This window comes from Anopheles coustani, chromosome 2 (genome assembly GCF_943734705.1).
Source record: "Anopheles coustani chromosome 2, idAnoCousDA_361_x.2, whole genome shotgun sequence".
NCBI classification, from domain to species: domain Eukaryota; kingdom Metazoa; phylum Arthropoda; class Insecta; order Diptera; family Culicidae; genus Anopheles; species Anopheles coustani.
In genome coordinates this window covers 94,464,030-94,484,127 of record NC_071289.1, presented here as the reverse complement: position 1 = coordinate 94,484,127, position 20,098 = coordinate 94,464,030, and the positions used below count along the sequence as shown (strand labels likewise).

General features: G+C 41.7%; 3 protein-coding genes across 4 annotated transcripts; 1 reads left to right on the top strand and 2 right to left on the bottom strand.

Moving 5' to 3' along the window:
* Positions 1 to 24: 24 nt before the first annotated feature.
* Positions 25 to 15,773, bottom strand: LOC131262569 (CLIP-associating protein). Its single transcript, XM_058264608.1, has 20 exons — positions 15,612 to 15,773; positions 12,619 to 13,413; positions 8,925 to 10,249; positions 8,736 to 8,851; positions 6,426 to 6,551; positions 6,085 to 6,105; positions 5,634 to 5,759; positions 5,305 to 5,455; positions 4,918 to 5,212; positions 4,409 to 4,839; positions 4,095 to 4,338; positions 3,940 to 4,027; positions 3,524 to 3,616; positions 3,131 to 3,404; positions 2,858 to 3,048; positions 2,643 to 2,784; positions 2,406 to 2,580; positions 2,136 to 2,342; positions 1,939 to 2,063; positions 25 to 1,859 (listed from the first exon to the last, which is right to left on the bottom strand). Exons 2-20 carry the CDS (start codon positions 12,808 to 12,810, stop codon positions 1,775 to 1,777), a joined length of 4,407 nt encoding a protein of 1,468 aa, XP_058120591.1. The 5' UTR covers positions 12,811 to 13,413; positions 15,612 to 15,773; the 3' UTR covers positions 25 to 1,774.
* Positions 15,774 to 16,476: 703 nt separating this feature from the next.
* On the top strand, positions 16,477 to 19,108 carry LOC131262582 (uncharacterized). Of its 2 annotated transcripts, none has more exons than XM_058264625.1 (3): positions 16,477 to 16,852; positions 16,936 to 17,421; positions 17,870 to 19,108. In XM_058264625.1, exons 1-3 carry the CDS (start codon positions 16,705 to 16,707, stop codon positions 17,899 to 17,901), a joined length of 666 nt encoding a protein of 221 aa, XP_058120608.1. In that variant the 5' UTR covers positions 16,477 to 16,704; the 3' UTR covers positions 17,902 to 19,108. The 2 variants fall into 2 exon arrangements, with proteins under 2 accessions (XP_058120608.1, XP_058120607.1); XM_058264624.1 differs by having other exon boundaries at positions 17,576 to 19,108.
* Positions 19,086 to 20,015, bottom strand: LOC131262585 (protein NDUFAF4 homolog). The gene is made up of 3 exons (XM_058264628.1): positions 19,766 to 20,015; positions 19,604 to 19,695; positions 19,086 to 19,539 (listed from the first exon to the last, which is right to left on the bottom strand). Exons 1-3 carry the CDS (start codon positions 19,908 to 19,910, stop codon positions 19,207 to 19,209), a joined length of 570 nt encoding a protein of 189 aa, XP_058120611.1. The 5' UTR covers positions 19,911 to 20,015; the 3' UTR covers positions 19,086 to 19,206.
* Between the last annotated feature and the right edge of the window lie 83 nt (positions 20,016 to 20,098).

Below are 20,098 nucleotides of genomic sequence, written 5' to 3'. Positions count from 1 at the left end.
CTTTTTAACGGTATAGTGGAACACTTACATTTCGCACTTTGCTGCACAACTGTGTTTGTTCGATTTCGTTTTTCCCATTTCCTAGAGTTTGCTGTTGTTTATCTGTTTTTTTTTCTGGGAAACTAAATATTTCCTTGAGTTTCTCGTTTACAATAATTTTGCTCAATGATTATCATGAACAAAGAACAAACGGAATACATGTTTTGTCTCTTAACTTTTACGCGACTAGACATCCCGAGTAGAGGTAGTCTTTCTCTCTCTTTTCACACTTGTTCACTCTCTACTGGAAAGTTTTACGATTTGCTGTTCTATTGCATCACCTACGCACTTTCACCATTACAAGTTACTCTTGTTGCAAACCGTTGTTTTTGCATAAAATATAAGGAAATGTTAAGAAGCTTCCTAACTGCTCGCTATTTCGATAGATAATTTCACGTTTTCCGCTAAATACATTTTATCATCGGTGTTTGTTTTCCGAACGAATAGTAGTGCCCGTGCAGTTCATTAAACTATTTTTTATTTTTCGCTCGCCAACATTAACATTGAACCAGAATCAATTATTTCGATTAGATTTAGAGAAAAATTAAACCAACTATTTTACTCTCCCTGCATGGGTACTTACAACAAACCGTGTCAAACACATTGTTTGTTAGTATGTTTTCGCGCCAGTTATGGTTGTATTTCAACTTCTCAAAAACATTATTTTTTAGCTTTCACTTATCGCGTATTGTGCCTTATCATTTCTTAAACGCACGAGGCAAAAGCTTCGTGATGGTTCCGATCAATTATTTACTGTGTAAGGGAGGCTATTGAAAACTAATGTTACATAAACAATACACAATAATTCCTCACACTAGCTAGTACATTGCAATGTGTGTTTTGCCGCGGTATATGCACATTGCGAAGCGCGAAGCGTTTTGTCGTAGTAAAATGCTGCACTTCCAGGATAACCAACAACTAAAAAATTGGTAATCAGCAGTTTTTGTCAATAATACTCATACTTTCACGTCTAGGACACAACAAACAACGGCCAATTCAAACAATTCTAGTATAGTGTCCATGTAATGTTTACTTCTAGAAAGACCATGTGCCCACACGGCCCATCAGATATATCGGAAAAGCAGCTCTACCCGCGCAACATTAGCTTGTGCGAATGGGGTATGAATGTTAGTTACTGTGGCCTGTGTGTTTCATTTCCATTGACGTACAAATGCGCGATTATGCTGGTCATCGATTAATTTGCTCACGCACCTCCAGCGATGTTTGTCAAGTTTTCCATGCTCTTCTAATGTACAGCCAAGGTTAACAAAAGAAAAACAATATTAAAAAATGTTTTCTAAGTTGACCTTTGTGTTTGAATCGTATAACCTCCGGCACTGTATGGGCCAACCATAAGCCGTTACTTTACAGCATAGTCAAGATTATTAAAGCACAACCAGATATAATAAAATAAAACTATCAAGATGTTGGGCAAGCACCCAAACTGTGGACATACTTTCTTAAAATCTGATTCTGTCTATTCACTGCCCCTTTAAAGAAACGGGTAGGCGGAATCTGCTACACATGATTGGTTTTGTTGCTTGATTAGTTCACTGGCAGACCAGTAATAGAGTATAATGTGCGATTGTGAGAGGTTGAAGCGCTAAACGGATCAGGGAAGTTGTAGTACGTTTAAATAACTTTACTCTTGGATAGCAGATATGCTTCTACGAAATTTACAAAGCAGCCTAGCAAACTTGCGTCCTTTGAATAATAATCACTTGGCGTTTTTGGATCATGACATTCCTGTGGTCGTTGATCCTCCCTTACTGCTACCACTTCCACCACCTAATGATTTTGCAATATACACATTCAGTAATCTGCAATGATGGAAAGAATACGGTGGGACGTTAAAAGAAACTGCATACAACATTGAAGGAAAACAGGCTTCTTGCTTACCTTATTTTACTCGCATTTAATAAGGAGAATTTTGGTTTCACTTTATCCTCTCCCATCACAACGTACAGTTTTACGATACAGAATACGGCCGCTTTTCTTACCATCGATTGACTATCATCAGCAAGCTAAAAACGAAATAAACAACAAACGTGCTTGGGTTGTGGTGCATTGAAAGAACCCGAGACAAATAATCTTACCCTAGCTACATTTGGCATTATACTATCTAGGTGATTATCGGTTAAATCCTTGCCCTGTTTCTGCGTCAGTTCGGTAAGGATTTTCAGCGCGCATAAGTTCGCCGGAAATTCGCCAGTCGCTATGACCGGGTTCAAAATGTTCACAGAAATGTCGAGCGGCAGTACGCCTGCGATCTTCACCACGATTATGTCGATCTCTCTCGATACCTACGGGAAAACAAATCACCGAGTTAGAACTTGGTCAAGTAAGTAGCGCTTTGTTTGTCTTACCTCTTTGCTAATTTTATAACAGTCTATTATTTTCAATAGAATCAACTCGAGAAAGTTACTCCAGCATGTTTTCATTTCCGCGCTGCGTACAATGCGTCCTAGCGTGTGTAGCGAAGCTATTAGCACATCGTTATTTTGTGATTCCATAAGATGAAGAAGCATTTTCATGATTGCTCTGGAAATGGACAACAACCCAATTTAGTTAGCACAGCAAAAATGGCTTATGTTTGCACTTACTTAAAATTTTTTATGGGCAGTTCACACGATCCGTGCTTGATGCAAATCTGAAGGTTTTCCAACACCTGTTTCGTGGTTTCTGGTACCGACTGAAGCGTTAGAACGATGGCTGCCTTTATGATATCGTTCTCTTTTACACCTTCTACGATAAAAAAAGGGGTGTTAATAAATTAATTATGTGCAGTACGATCGATTAACACCGAATGTCATCTTACTGTCCAATACGAGCTCTCCATTATCGGTAAAACTATAGCTTTGGTGGCGTTGAAGCATTTGCGTCTGTTGCGCTATCGTCTTGTGGGCCAGATCCATACCGTCTAGTCGTACGGTGTTTTCAGGCGTATTTGACTCCGTCGTGGTGGCTGACTGCGTCTTTGATCCATTGCAAGAGTCGTCCTTTTCGAGTCTAGTGGAAGTGATCAAGAGTAATTACGTAAGCAATGATACATACAAGTATAAGCTGTTTCTTTACACATATCGTAACATACCCTGCCAAAGCTCCTCCCATATGGCCGTTTAATCCATTGGATGGCAGGCCAGCGTAAACACCGGCACCACCATCCAATACCGTTACTGATTGCATCATGTGCGTTTCTCCCATCTGACTAATGCCGGAATCTTTGCTGTTGGTATCACGGTCAAGCTTGCTTTCAAAGCTATAGTTCTGTATTTCAGCCGTTGTCTTGCGGAGATTTTTGTAAACTTCCTCCGTATTCATAGATTCTGCCGCCACCTCCACCGATGCCTGCCTTGAGCGAGGACCTTAGAGACAAATGGCAACGATAATCAATGGTACAGAACATTGTTTTCCTAACTTTAAGAAACATTGCATTTTGAAGACACACACATTCACACACGCGTATACTACGTTAGAAACTTACTAGCGATATTCTGTAAACTATACGGCCCCTGTTGCGGACTAAGCAATGGTTTAGGGCTCGAAGACGACAGTGGCGATGAGGGACTATCGTTTCCTATTGAAAACATAAGGAAGGAAGATGATAATCGAGAAAATAAATTCAGTTCGTAAACATGTTGGAAATGACTGCGAATAGAATTTCCATTAGAAGGTGCCGCAAAGAACACTAACAACAATATATGAGTGATGTAGTGGTCATAACAAGGAAATCCCATTGGCTATTTTCTAATATAAAGCTAGCGATGATCATTTAAGATTGTAAGCAAAAATGAAACGTAGAGAGGATAGGGAATTGAAGGCTGCCAGCCAGCAACCGGAGAGAACTACACTAAATTTAAAAGTAGGATTCTGCTACGCAGCCAGAAACTATGTTCATACCTGAAGTGCTTCTTCTTATATTATGCTGTATGTAGGCTTTCGCTGTATCCTGATACTGTTTTGGAAGATTGGCTAGTGTCATGGTCATCTGGAAATATTCCGAATATGCTTATTTAGAAAGATGTACAACCCGTACTCCGCAACATACGACCAACCTGCGAAGGATTACAATTGTAGAGCGCCACGATACACAGGCGAGCTTGTGACTTTAGCTCGATACTTTTCTGATCGAGGGACGTCTGGATAATTTTCTGAATCGCATGATTGACCACCTGTTGATTTTGCGGATGTACCACAAACTGAGAAGCGGTGCAATAGCTTGTGGCCAGTTGAGAGAGAAATTTTAATGTCGCTTGTCTAGTTTTAACGTTCGGTGTTTGCACACTGTCGACCAGTATTCTGTAGATACAAACATGCACATGTAATCATTACTTAATTGCCCGATGTCTGTTTATGGTATTTCGCTTACCGAAAGACACATTGAAGCTGCAGATCCGCGGGAAAGTATTCGTAGATTAGTTGTAGTGTCTTCCAGATCTTACCGTGCATGGAGCCGAGTAGATCCGTGCCAAGCTTATTGAACAAACGCGTCAGTAGTATGAACAACCAATCTTGTAGGTCGCTCGAGTGCGACAGGATTAACTCGTTCACGGTGTCCAGGAACAGTGCGTAAACTTTTATGTGCGGATCCATGAACATCTTCCGAAATAGGTCCAACACACACTGCAGCTGTTGGTACGTTAGCATTTTGCCTTCGCTGAGGTACTGTGTCAGATTGATTAATCCATCCTTTCGCTCAGACCAGTGTGATGAAGCACAGAGTTGAATGATCGTCTCGATATCGTCGATAACTTGTCGCGAGCTGTCCAAACGGGTCCGTGAACCGTTCCACGAGAAAGACTATTGAAGTAATACAAAAGAAACATGCTCATCAGAATTTTTGGCTAGCTTTTGTTGGCTAGTGGGAAAGATACTCACTTCATTACCCCTTCGATAGCTATCGTAGCTACGCTCTGAGCACACAGAGGATGCCTCACTTTCATCAGATTCATCACGAGAAATCTTCCGGTGAAGCGCTAAGCGAGCAAAATCGTTGCACGTCATATCGGGTTCGTCGGAAGGTGAAAGTGCATCGGCTAGCGCATTCTCCGCCTCACGACTTTGTTGGAGGATTTTCTGTGCCAACACTGGACGGCCAGGATTCAGTGGGGGCCTTCTAGGACTGCTGGTGCCATATGCGTGACGCCTCAGCGATCCAAACTGGTTTTGTGTTCTATGAACACCAGAAATAACAAAAGTTAAGCAATTTTGCACAAAAATACTCTACAGATGGTGCCGTTCACGATCACTGCAACTTGCTTTTACCTTGTTGGACTGGTTTCGCGTGAGTTGGCCAGCGAACGAGGTATTCCAGACTGCGGCTTTTTCGGTACCGTTCCCGTTTGACGATACAAAGACGTTACACCGCTGTACATATCCCGCAGTTTGCTGGAAGGTGACGTACTTCTGGATGTTGCTGTGAGGATCGAGAGAATAACAAGCAACAGTACCATAGAATTAACCTCAATTTTACAAACGGAATAAAAACGTCTCTGATAATGGTTGATCTTTTAGTGCTAAATGTATCATTTTGGAGGACGATAGAGCAGTGGAACAGGGGTGAGAAACACGTTTCGTTATGGGGTGATAATTACGCTGTGACTGTGATACTCCCGCTCTCGATCTGATCTTGCGCTCCGGTGTAGGAGGTTGCGGTGGCGTGGCCGTGTTGGAAGAGGATGTTGTGGCGGATGCTGATGTCGGTGTCTTTTTAGCACGTGCTGAAGAAATAAACAAACAACGAAACGAAAAGCACACAAAACAAGATATGAGTGAGAATGTGAAAATTGTGATCCGAGGGGAAATATTTCAAATAGCTGTTTGTGCTTCGTATGTAGAATCATTTTGTTTTCATTAAATTGAAATGATTATGAGATGTTGAAGTAGATTTGAAGAAACCTTTTTTAAATACTTCATCAACACAAAAATCATGCAATTAATCTTTAAGCATTACTGCCATCACTCATCCAAATTGTTTAGTACACTAATAAAGGTTGCATCCATCGGCACAAGTGAATGTTAGTATCTTTGAGGCGAGCTTCTTACCTTGCTGCGCGTAGTGTCCTTCTGCAAAGTTCAATGCAGCAAACCGTTCACATTAGCGAGATATACCGGGCAATAAGGACAAACCCGGCCCAGTAGAAATACATTCCGTGGATTGGTGTTAGTATTCAGAGGAAATAGGAAATGCATTACCAAGCCACATTTGCATGCATAAGTCAACCAGTCAATCAATCAGCGGTCAGCATATTTCAGGGAGAAAAGAATCGGTAAAAACAATCGGAATAGTCAGTTAATCAGCGTCATCGAAGCTTTATTTGTAGCCAAATAACGTGTAGCAACCGACACACTACCAACGTTAGAATGTAAAATGAAAATTTACTTACGTAGAGATGCGGTTCCGGAAGTCACTTTCATCCGTGCCAAGGTAGAGTATTGGGCCCTTGCCCGAGCACGTTGGGCAGCGGCAGTATCAACGGCAGACACACTTCTAAAGCCACCAGCAGCTGCGGCTGTTTTGATTAATAGTGAGAATTTCGGCATCGTGCAGCAAAGGCATGAAAGGATTAGAAAAAAAAGAGGTGAGCGGCAATGAGACATGAACAGGATCTTATTGAGCTTGGTTATCGGAACAAGAGGCGGCAGCAGAAAGACAAATAAATAGACAAAAAACAAACACGGCAAAAGATAGAGGAAGAAAAATAGGAAATAAACCAAATTCATAAAAAAAAACAACCACAAGAAAGATATGACATCACCATGAAATAGGAGCAAATGTTAGAAATGAGGTAAAGTTGAACGAACCGATGATTTGATAAATGAAATATAACAACAACAAATGCAATTTATATACACTTTCGATTTGAACAAAGCATTTAAATCATGATTAAAATAAAACAAAACATCAATCCAATGATCTCCAAAACGTCCAGATCAATATTGCACGCTTAAAACACTCAGATCACTCCCATCATTGATCAATTTGGTACAACCTCGAACAGCTGGCTGCTGCGATGGTTGCTGCGAAGGCGGATTCTGATCGCGCGGTGTTGTTGCCACGGGAATGCCACTTCGGTTACGATTGTACGTTCTCGGCAGGGATGGTGCCCGCTGGAGGCGCGTCGAGCCGCCCGACGTTCCTGGGACTGCAGTAAGATTTTCCGTGCTGACGCTCGTAGCACTTACTGTGCATCATATATCGCACACGGCCGATTTTGTCCACCAAAGATTGCCCAGATTTCAAATTATGCAACCGTTGTGTTGTTTTTTCGAATTGTTGTTGTTGTTTTCGGGTTTGCGAGTTTCGCAGTTATGAGAAGATGAGTTTAATGCAAAACCATACCAGACAGGACAGCGATAAAAGAGAGAAAACAAATGCCATTATGATTAGTGGAGGGTTTACATCATGATTGTTCGAACCAAAACTTGTGTACATGAACATGTACATTTGTAACATAATGTCAATAACTTCAATACAACATCCGCAAAGTAGAAGCTTGCGTGAAACAAAAAAAAACTTACTGAAATGTGCCAATAGAAGCTGAAGTGAGATTAGTTGTCTGAGTGCTAGGTGTGAAGTGTTAATTATGTACATTTATAGCAACGGTTCGGTATGCAAGCAATGGAACGAACGAAATTCTTCATTTAAAGCTCTATTTCAACATGATATTTTTGTAAGAAATAATAAGATACGAATTAGAAGACCTAAAGAAGGGTGCAGTTTAGGTATCAGCTCGAGCAAATTAATTGAAGTAAGCGAAGGACGTCGAAAATCCACAGCAAAGGGCATTACACAAAGAATTAAACTAGAAACAATTATAATAACATAATAGAATAGTGCGTTTGTGAGAATGTGCAACATCACTAGGATAAAATTTGTTGACTGCTTAAATTCGATTCGATATCACTATGAAATACACACGCATTCGGGTCATAACAAAGTGATACAAACATCGTTTCGTTTTCTATGATCGCATTAATTTACCTGGTGGCTGTGATGTCGCCGGACTTCGCAACCCGGACGATTGTCTTCGTTCTTAAGTGCGTTAATTGGTTGAATTATTATTTAAACATTTGTTTGGCGTTTGTTGTTTGTGATTTATGACGTGACATTTATATATGCCATTTAGTATTCGATTGGAAACCGTTGAGATGGACGAAACGGAATGAGTGAGAGTTGACGAAGTTTGCGAGCGTCAGAAAATGAGAAAAGAAAACCATATATGATGTTAATCAGTGATACAAACGACACAGTTTAAGTGAATGTTGGTAAGATTGATCGAACTGGGGATATTAAGGGAATTCTTTCATTCAAGGGTATCGCTGTCCTTGTTTGCTCCTAGCTCCGCAAAAAAGGTGGGTGCAGTAGCAAAAAGAAAATTCGTGAATTTTTTGGACATTATTTTAATAAAAAACTTTTGATGGATGGATAAATTTAGAATTTAAAATTTCCTGTATGGAAAATACCATTTCAGCGTATGTTTACCAAATTCAAAAAATTATAGAGCCGACAGGAATTTGGGATTTTCATCGAATATGAACAATGACTTTGACCAACGCGATGGAATGAGGAAAGTGAAAGGGGAAACGGAGATGAAATAATGATGAAAACATTCAACACATACTTATCACCCCACCAGAGACAGAGTTCAAGCTACTGTTACTGCCACGTAGACTAACACTCATGGAGTTGGTACCGTTTGTTCCGAGATTGTCCCGCTCGCGCTCCAGCGTACGCTGCGTGGAAACGTCAAGCGAGGCGTAAAGATTTTCCGCCAAGTCTGGGAAGTGTCGTCGGAAGCTCCAGAAAGCACTGTTATAAAACGAGAATGTGATTGGAGGTTAATAAAATTCCTTTATTTGCATGACTCTATGTTTTTGCTTACCATCTGCTGTGCCTTCTAGCATCGTTGTCCGCATCAGACATACCCTTCCGCAGGGCTTCCCGCAGTAGAGTGCTATGCTTTTCGAGCGCTTTCGTGGGCCACTCTTCAAAGAGCAGGCTCATTACTTCGCAAAGTGTACTGCGGATGTCCTTCGATTTCGAGAGCATGAGATTCTGGGTCAAGATTGGGATGATCTTGGGTGCATGGGTGAAGCGCAGCACGTACTTCAGCGCGATGGTGCCAGCCGATGAGATTACCTTGGCAGAGTTCTGTATCAGGTTGATCAGCTCCTGCAGGATGTATATGACGAACTGATCCAGGCGATTTTTTAGTACCTTGCTCATGTACGCGAGCGTAATGCATGCCTCCCGGATCACTTGCGATCGAAGCTCTTTGAGGATGTCAAGAAACGCGATCGAAAGATCTTTCAGCTGCTGAATGAAGGTGGGTGAGCTCTGGATGTTGATCATTAGCATGGAGCGGATCTTCTTCAGGGCGTCCACGCGCTTCTCCCAGTCGACATTCTTGTCACCGATGAGCGTGTTGATCGACTTCATGTGTTCGTCCATGTCTCGCTGCGAGAAAATCGTCAGTTGAGGCACATTTTCGAACGACGACTCGAAAACCTCTGCTGAGACGGCGCCCGCCGCCAGCAGCAGGTCACCAGAACCCTGCGCTTGCGTGTCAAAAAGAGGCTTCCTCGGCGTAGCTGACGGGTTTCGCTTCAGCAATCGCGTCGGGCGTTCCACGACAGCGACCCGGTCAAGTTCGTCGTGGCCACCACCACCAGCCGCCGCTGCTGAAGTCAGTGCTGAAGGCAACAACAAGCCATCATTGCGTGTTTCGTCAAACTTTTGCTCAAGAATTGCCACCTTCGTCGGCGGGACCTCGCGCTTCTTGAGATCAATCCGCAATTTGTCACCGACGTGCTTATAAATCTCGACCAATGTCTGGATTGCAGCGTCGCGCACTGTTGGCGAAGGATCACCGAGCAGGCTTACGATGGGAGCGATGTACATTTTCACCGACAACGACTGGGTCCCATACTCGTTCAACGTACTGACGATCGTTTGCAGGAACTCTTCGCGCACCTTCGAGTTCTTGTGCTTGAAGCAAATGCTCAGTTTGTCCAGCAGCGATTGTGGCGCGACCACGCGACACTCCATCAGCTTGTGCAGCAATAGCTGAGCTTTCTCTCGTACCGTGTCACGACTGTCGCCAAGCCGGTCAATCACGTGAGGCAGGATTGTCGAGGTATATGCGTTAAAGTCCTGTCCCAACCGAACGATCAGCTCCGTGAATGCTTCTAATGCGCGTTGTGCAATCTGACGAATGTAAGATACGAAAAAGATTATTTACAGTTGGTTTTTAATTGAAATGCTTATGTAAAACAGTAGGAATAATTCGCGGAGGATTTTTCGATTAACTCACATCATAATGATAAGAATAAATGTCGACTATTTTGGAAGAGTGCATAAAATCTTGCTTTAAAATTACATTAGTTTCTACGTGCGTCTTAAAAGTATGAACAACATCATACTATGATAGAGGATGTAATGAGTGGGTTTCTTATCAGCGAGCCACTCCGATAACATTAAACATCAAAGAAGGCCTTTTCGGTGAGCTTTATATGGTGACAATTTAGATAGGAGACCATGATGTATCGATATTCTGGCATGAATTTGTAAACTGATAAACACCCTAACTAGAATTAGCTTGAATTCTACCTTCGATAGGACTTAATTTGGGCCTCAATAAACATTCTAAAGTCGATGTAGTCTTTGCAGACCGTTTTCTAATGTTAAGCCCGCACCTTATTGGCTGGAACGTAACATTAGTGGGTCTGACCAGTAAACAAGAAGACGCTGATTGCCAGAGGGAGGAATCAGTGAACGCTCTCCAAGAGGCGTTAAAACACACCAACATGAAATGCACGGCCATTTCCTTCAATTGAACTAATTTGGGACGAACTTGCGTAAAACGGCCCCTGTGTCACTTGCATCATAACGCGGGTCCGAAAGGCAATTGGAATGAATGGGAAAAAAGACAAAGTTTAATCGCTTACTGCAGAGGCATCGTGCATCATACACTGCAGGAATAACGACGACATCTTCGCTGCTTTCCAGGCTGTGTTTTATTTTATGCACAAAGATCCCCCCTCAGAACCTCTCCTATTTGTGTGATTTATAAAAATGGCCTGCTACCACCCCAAACTAACGAAGTTTATTGACTGAAGTTTTATTGCTCACTGTTACCCCAAGTGTAGTGCAAAATATCATGAAAACCAAATATAATTATAAACAATATGGAGTGCAATGAGGAGATGCGCTTGGGATGCGCGATCGATGACCCGCGACCAACCAAAGAAAATGATCACGACACTGGGGGGGACAAAAAACTGATACCGAGGTTGGGCCGCAATCGAATGTGACGAAGCGGTTCGTACCCCTTAAAGACAAACGTGATCGATTGCGATCGATTTGCTGATCTGCGTCCAAAATATGGAGGCAATAGATTGGGAGTGCCGTTGGAAAAATAGACTTTTGCTCCCTCGGTAAGCTGATACGACAAAGAGGGTGGGTTCAAAATTGGTTCGTAAATTCATACAATAGATTGCATAAACTTCTAAGATTGATACTTTCATAAACATTCACGAAAGATCTTAATCGATATTCTGGGGGTTTTATTTTTGTTTCGATAAATATGAACTCACCCGAATCTAGCCATTTACTAATTAGTGGGAGCTCTTCATGCAAACAGTTATGCATCAAACAGGCACTACTTGGATGAACCGTAATCTTGAAATCGCTTTCTTTTTAAACCAATCATGCTTTTTGTGCCAGCAACGGTCTTATAAATCATGGTTGTGTTGTAATTTCTGGTATAAGCTGTCTAGCAGAAATATCAAATCAAAACATCAAATCAGCAGTTCCTTCTGATTACTGGAATATTACTCAAGTACATCAGAGGAGGCATGTTTCGTACTTGCTTCGTTTACGAATTCTCGAGTCCGGGTCTCGAAGAGAAATGTTCCCACAGCTAACAGTTGTAGCAGTCTCGAGTAGACTTAACGTCCAAAGTACATACGCACACAAAAACGTTCCTCGAGAAGAAACTTCCATTGATGTAAGTAAGTAGGTTGTGCTAACTCCAAAACGAGGTGTCCAAGTCCGCGAGCTGGTCCGCGCGATTCACCTGCGGGGAGGTGAAGGTTGCAGCGACTACGTCGAAATCTCACTGCCTCTCTAACTTTGGCCTCAACTCATTCACTCCCCCCTGCTCAACCGTCTGGTGCCACCAAGTCGAACAGGCAACAGCAACCAGCAGCCAGCAAGAGACGTGTCTGTCGTGTCGAGTGTAACTTCTTAGTTGGCGTCATCGTGTGACCATAACAGTCAGTCTCGCGGTCTCTTCGGGCCTCCTCCACATGGAAACTAGCCGTATACTTTGCTTTGCGCGTCAACGATTTTACCCCTAGCTTCGTGGACGTAAAAGGTGCGCGGTTCATTAAAATGTTCATCGGTCTTAATGTCGCTTCTCTCCATGCCTTCCTACTTGCTCTTTCTGTCTGACTGAGCCCTATTTAGATCGAACACTAAGGCAAGATAGAGTTAATCAAAACGATCCAAGGAATCAAACCCCTCCCACTTTCCTTCCCACCCAATACCTATGGGAAACAGGAAAAGAAACCTACCTTATGGTGACTTCCGGTCATCCACGGAATCAGTCCATCAATGAGCAACCCTAGGTCGGTGCATTCGATCGAGTTCTCCGAGTCGCTCAGGTACAGCACGAGATCTTCGGCCAGCTGGGCCTTCACGCGCATATCGGCCTTCGCCATCTGCGTGACATATCCGTCGATATCGGAAGGCTTCTGGTACGCCATCCTGGTCTGTGTGTTTGTGTGGGTAATTTATACCGGAAGCGTGTTAAGTTGATGTCGATATCGCCGTTTCCTTTCCAGCGCGACGATCCTTGGTGCGTTGGTCGAGAACCAACTGGTTGGTAGTTGTTTATAATCAGTCCAGGCTCAATACTCTCGCCCCCACCCCGGAACAGCCCCCAGAGACAGGCTGCAGCTACGAAATCTCTTTCTCACGTGGGTGGTGCACTATTTAGTATTTCAAAATTTGAACAGGTATTTTCACTGTTGCTACTGCCTCCTGCCGTCTGTTGCAAATGTAGTTGTTTATTGAATTGTTTTTTTTTTACTTTTGCTACTCTGCCTCCTTCTACTAAAAATCTAATATTTTGTCGTTCACTTCACTAACAAACACTTTTCACTTTTTTGACCCATATACCGGGGTGGTCAAGAAAAAGAAGAAACAATCAATCAATGAATCATTATTATTTTTGGCTGCTTTTCGTCACTGAATCGGTTTTTCCACTATTTGTCGAATCAACTTCTACCGAATTGTATAACATTCATATTCAAATACACTTGTGCTTTCACTTTACTTTGGAACACAACCAGCAGCGATTTATTATTCTATTTTTTGAAGAAATTAAACATTTTATAGAGTTGCAGATTCAAAAGTTCCATTCATTCAACTAGTTTGCTCATGCAGCTTTTCATCTGAAATGTTGTCTTGCTTTTGATTAAGTTTATGTTTAAAAGTCAATATTTCGGGAGCGCGAACGCAAAGAAAATCTATATTGTTGGAAGTAAACACAACTATCAATAAGCACCATCTTGTGTTTAGGGGTGTGATGTACGGTATGTTGTCTCGTCATCATTGCGGCCACCGGTTGTAATTGACAATGATCATTACGACACCACACAGTCACCTTTACCCTCCCTCCTCCCCTCCCCTCCCTCCCCCATCAATAATTGGGCAAAATGTGCACAACCTGTCCTGAAACACTTCTTCATTCCGTTCGTCGGTCAATTTGTCCCAAACTTTATGTTTCACGTCCGCCAAATCAAGACGGAGCGGCAAGAAACCCGTGTCAATTTGCCGGGGTGTGTGTGTGTGTCAGTTACGCGTTTTTCGACAGCAACAGAAATGATCTAATCGGTGGAAATAAATATTTACATTTCGCTTACGCATCGCGCAGTCGAACAAGTTCGTGTCTCCTAATATTCAATCGTTTAGTCCGTGCACGTGTATGTAGGTATTGATAAATGTTTGTTTTCACTATTTATTGAATTGCCATACAAAGCATAACGATATCCCGGTTCTACTGGACTGCAATATTACTCGGTGAAGATTTAATAGAGTAAAAAATTAAGGAAACATCGGTTGTATTCCTGCTCAACAAACAATAATAGTGCCACTTCGTGTAGTGTATTCCGGAACATCAATACACGCGTATGCACACACAAGTGCCTGTAGCCTTGTCGGCTCGCAACCGGAGACTCATTTGCATATTTTTACCTTCGACTTGACGGATATGCACATAACCCTACGATGAAAGTACGTTTTTTGGGGGGTAAGACACAAATTTGGAAAATTAGGTATTCTTTTAAAGCCTCGAAACTAATTTCGACACTAGCGAAATAGACAAAGAGGTGTATCAGTGCAAATATTTATCAATAACTCAATATTTTAGGCGTTTTCAAAAATCTCGGGATGTAGAAGAACTTATGATGAGCATATGATGATTTTAAAAAGTACATTACATTCAAAACAAAATCAATTGAGGGATAGAAAATGTTGGCTACTACGTAGACAGAATAGCTTATGCCTATACCATAGCCCTGTCCCAGCCTGTTTTGAAGAAAAACATTCCGTAAGGTTTGACTGATGTTTGGGTATCCATCTTGGATGAACAAAACGTACACTTCACTTGAAAATCATCACTGGTACCATCACCGTTCAACACTTATTTTCTATATTGATGTACGGTTTTAAATTGATGCAAATATTCCAAACGCAAACTGAGGCTACATCATGTTATGACTGCCACCCCCTCATTTTATTTACTTGTTACACGAAAAGAGCAACACACTGTCATTGTAGTGACACTTTTGCACATCGCGTTGCGGTAAACTGCTGCGAATCATTTCTCCAGAAATAGGCAGATAACCAGGCGCAGGCCAACACAACGCTGGGAGTATGTCGTGCCAGCCACATCACAGCTCCAATGAGAGCAGAAATGAGTTTTGCGAATAGCTTGCGAACACCACTTCCTCCCCCGCCATTCCTCTCCTCACAACTATCACACAACGCAAAAATCGTGCCTTCTCGCGTTCTTTTAGCACATCTGAAAATTCTACTTTCGATCCTTTTGATTCAAGCTCACACCATACAAGGATCTTACGCCACTAGGTTGCTCATTCTTCATTATTTGCACGAAACTGCACACGTTTGGACAGTTATAGCACAGTAGAGTGCACGGATGTTATTCATTTGTTTCACATCTGCTAGTGAAACGCACGAAAATACGTGTTGTCCCGATGAAATATGTTGTAATGACGCCTCGCAGTGCTGCCTTACGTCAAGTGAAACGGAATGAAGAGTGTAGGATTCATTGGAAGGCGACGAAAAACGCAAAATTATGTAAAAACACCATCCCACTGTCGAAAAACAGCACCGAACAAGAGGAACACTTTTCCACCGAGTTGAAAAACGGTAGTAGTATAGTTGCTGGCGTTGGTCGCCACTACGGCCGCTGCTGTGTTCCGTCGAACGCCATACGAGACCGAATGGATGCGGCTATCGCCTGTTTCTCGAAGAAACTTACACTTTACTTCAATTCAACCATTGACGAACGATTCCACTGACAACATTTTGCCACCTAATCTGGACTTTACCAATTTGCACACCCGGATGAAAAATTACAACGCTGTGGCCAGCGGGGGTCGGCAAAGAAAAAGAAACAACGAAGAACGCGAGTCGTGTAGTCAGTACAGTGGCGAACCTGATCCGAACGACGACGAAAACGGTGACGGTATGTTGAACCAAAGTGCTGAGAAATCGCTCAGGTGAAGCAGACATTTATTTTGTAGTCAAAATGGCCGCTACCATGTTGACATTTCAGTAAATGCCTCTCGTTGTAATTAAGAAATCCAAGACCCATGGGGCATCTGACACCAAATAACGTATCAGGAAAAAAATCATGATACATTAGGACGTTATTGACAAAACAATCCGTTGCAGAGATTCACTAGATCGGTCAACGAAATAGCAATTAAGTTATATTTTATATTTTTGCAATAGACACGTCACGATGAGCTAGTGACGTGACCTGTATCCATTAGCTTTGTGCAAAACCCTCTCACAAAAATGTTGACGATTACGTGAGAGATGATTCAAAGGTGATACTTGCTGATTGGTTTCTTCACATGACCGAAAAAGTATGTCAAAGCACAATAATTTTGGCAACATTATCGCAAGAAATTTTCATAATAGCAGCTATCCGATGAACTAAAAAAATTGTAAATTTTTAAACACGAATAAATATTATTTAACCTCATTTGAGCTGCATATAATTAGCAACTTTTACCGTGGACCATTTCGAATGAAGAACAAATGTCCCACAGAAAAACATCAAACCCACACACACACACAATCAGTGAACCATTCTTAAAAGCTAGTCAAAGAAACGGTAGACGCAGAGGATAGATAAGTTTTCTTTCTTTCGCTTAAGATAACGATAACGAGCACAGTATAGTAAGCGATTGAGCTGTTATTTCCGTCGCGAGAGAGCTTCTCGGACAGGTTTAAAGTTCTTCACAAAATTGTAGCTAATATCAAGACTGAAAGTGAAAACAAACTGGTACATTTGCTGTCGTTTTCGTCCAGAAGCAGAAGAAGGTGGCTGAAGAAAGAAAGTCATGTCTGCAGACCGCCTATTGTTCGTTTTGGTGTTGTACATTTGTGCAATACAGTTGCGGGGGACGATAGGAGGTAATCCAACAGACAGAATTAACTCGAGTGCAAGAAATGCAAGTAACGCCAATAACAGCGACAAAAACAATGGTAGTAAGTATTGAACACGAATGAAAGTTGTATTGTGGACGAATGTTGGACTTCGATTCCTCACTTATGTTTTCCTTTATTTTTAGCAATACCTTGTCAGGAGGATGTCCTCGATCAGTGCCCTCCGAATGCATCCTGTGATAAAGGAAAATGCATTTGCATGTTCGGTTTCAAGCTCAACTCCGGTTACCACGTAAATACTGCCACTACCACCGTGCCACCCCAATCGTCAGTGGTCAGCATCACCTCCACCAAAGTTGCCTCTGTTGTATACTGTTTGCCGGATGAAGGCGACCAGTCGCAAACCTCAACTTCTGGTGATGGAATTAAGAACAACAACAAACCGACGACTGCTTCGAGTAGTGATCACGCTGGACAGCTTCCCTTACGGGAACCGGCCGGTGCCCATCACATTCTCAGTGGAGTCCTGATCCCGCTGGCCTTCGTAGTGATACTGATCGGTAGTGCCATTCTTGCAAAACGTACTCAGCTATGGTCTCGACTACGGCAACGATTCCTTGCGCATCGCAACCGTCACCGACGCCGGCCGGCGTACGAAGATGTGGTGCTAGGTAATGATTCCGATGATCCGCCTCTGATATAAACACACACACAAATTACCGAATGCAAATCCAAAACCATTCTCTTCTCTTTCTTTTTTCTCTGTATCTTTCTCTTTGCGCCTATCTGATCCTTGGCCACTCTCGCCTCAATCCGCATCCTTAGTCACTCCGCCGGTAGAGCACCACCATTGAGGTCATTTTGAAGACTAGCACGCACGCTCCATTTATCGGGAAATGGAAAACATTTGTCCCAAATTAGTTGTCTTTGGAAAACATTTCATACTTTTGATACACAGATCCCTTCCATCCACCCTTAGTAGATAACACCACTATCAGAATGCATTAGCATTACGTGTAACCACTTTCTCTCTCTTTTTCTTTCTTCATTCCAATATCTTTTCTGTATCTTCAAACTATCATCCAAAAACTCATCCTACCGACTTCAACGGTTTTGCAGTAGGGTTTGAGCCACAAGCGGGGGGACTATGAGAAAGCCAAAGACATGAATGTAATTGTGTGTTATTTACCAGCAAACATCGTAAACGAATTATTCTTAATTGATAACTTTTCCAAAAGTTTGAAGTCAAACTAGCAGAACCACGACCGAATTCGATCGTTGGGTAAGAAAAATTGCGGTGTTAAATGGATTGTTTTGAGGAGCTTCCATTCAACTTGTATTACGGCTGGAATTGTATTAACTTAGCGATTCAAGAGAAAAGCAACGACGGCAGCTACGATACTGTTTGAAGCTAAACTTTTGGTGCAAAATGCATAGATAGAAATAAGATTTTTCGTGTGGTGAATACGCGAACTGTGTAAATGAATTCAATTCGAAGCACCCTTGCCCAAATGGTTTAGTTCTTGTAATACAAGTCAAGCGAACCGGCCGGTGTAACAGGCAATACGAAACACAGAAAAACTGATCGCAAATAGATAGATCCGTGTGTGTAACACACTTATCAGAAGAATGTTTGAGCGTACGATAGCAAAAGTCTGTAAACTGTAAAAAGTAAGATATTAATTTATCGTCTTGCATCAATGAAGACAATTTGTAAAGATCAACTAAAGATAAGAGATCACTTTCAACTCATATCCAGTCAAGAGCATCTCTTTTATCGACACAATCTATGGGATGCATTTTCTTTTTCTTCCTATGAAGCATTTAAACATATATTGCAATAATTAAAATATAGTAAAAAAAAGGACACATAACGGACGTGCGCGGCGGAATAGTGCTTAAGATTACTTCTAATGGGTTCCTTTTATGTCATAGTATACAAATCTATAAGAGATTTCAAAATGTAAGTACATGCGAGCTAACGAACGAACGAACAAACAAACGAACGAAAAGTTTGATAGCAAAATAGAATTCTGAAACATTGTCTGTATTGGCATTAATATAGCATATCATTACTGGAGGGGAAGAAACTACACAACAGGACGTGTTCTTGTATATCGAAACGCACAGGACTTACTTTCATCTAATGGACTACCGGTCTTGGGATTTGAAAAAAGGTTACAGCTACCCGTATAATTCCTTTCTTAGCAGCGATCTAACATTTGTTCTTTTGTTTGAAGGATTTCCTTTATACTGGACATTAGGAACAATACATTATTCTTGAGCCATAATTTTCGTCATACCAAAAATATGTATTCTGTGATAAATTTCAATAAATGTCTATATTTTTAAGGGAAATCGAACAGTTTTTTTTCTTTGCTATTATTTGTTATTTGTTTTTCGGAAAATTAATACTCAACAAGCCATAATTAATTTAACAAGACATCTTTCTGATACTATTCAATTTGCTTTGATGGTTCCACTCTAGTCAAAACTCGACGCCTCTCCAGATTTTTGTTCGGCAAATGCACTTCAAATGATTTAAAGTGATCAAGAATATTTTTGACTAGCGGCTCCTTCATGTTGTGATATTCTGCTATTTTTGCTGAGGTCCACTGCTGTGGATCGGTTTGATGGTTCGCTATAAATTGTACCGCTTGTCGCAAAGTGCAGCGTCCTTTCGTGACCGTCCGTGGCTCCAAATGACCAAACTCGTACTCTTCTACACTGGAGCGGTTAATTGGAAGAGGTTTATCAGAATCTTGACTTTGCGGCATTTTCGAATCAATCTGTGAACATGAAAATAGAACTCTTCTTAACGCATGTTGGTTCGGTTTAATTCACACTCCGTACCATCACATCTTTGGAAGTCACATAGACTTGCCGCAAATTTTCATCCAACTGAACATTCTTTCGGCTTTGTTCCTCAACAATCTCTGGATGTTCTACGCATCGTGAGAGAAAGAAACAATTATTTTTATGCTATAGTTATAGGCAAAGTAATGTTTGGTATACCTTTCAGCACACGTTCTAGATCTCGAAGATTTGATTCGAACTTGGGTGCCGGCTTTGGTTTTGCTTGCGATATAACTTTTTGAGCTCTGTTCTCTACGTTGAATCTTTGGACTTGACGTCCGGCAATGGACATTACTTTGCCCATAGTAAGAATATAGTCGCTATCTGTTGAAGACTACTTGCAAAGAATTAAAGCTTAAATACACAAATAATCGAGGAAGATCTTCGGCGAGTTGTGCAATAGTTTAGAAAACGATCTTTATTTTTTAACGTAACGTCAAATCTTAAGACAACAATAAACCCTTCAGAAACGTTCACGGAGAGCCTACAAAA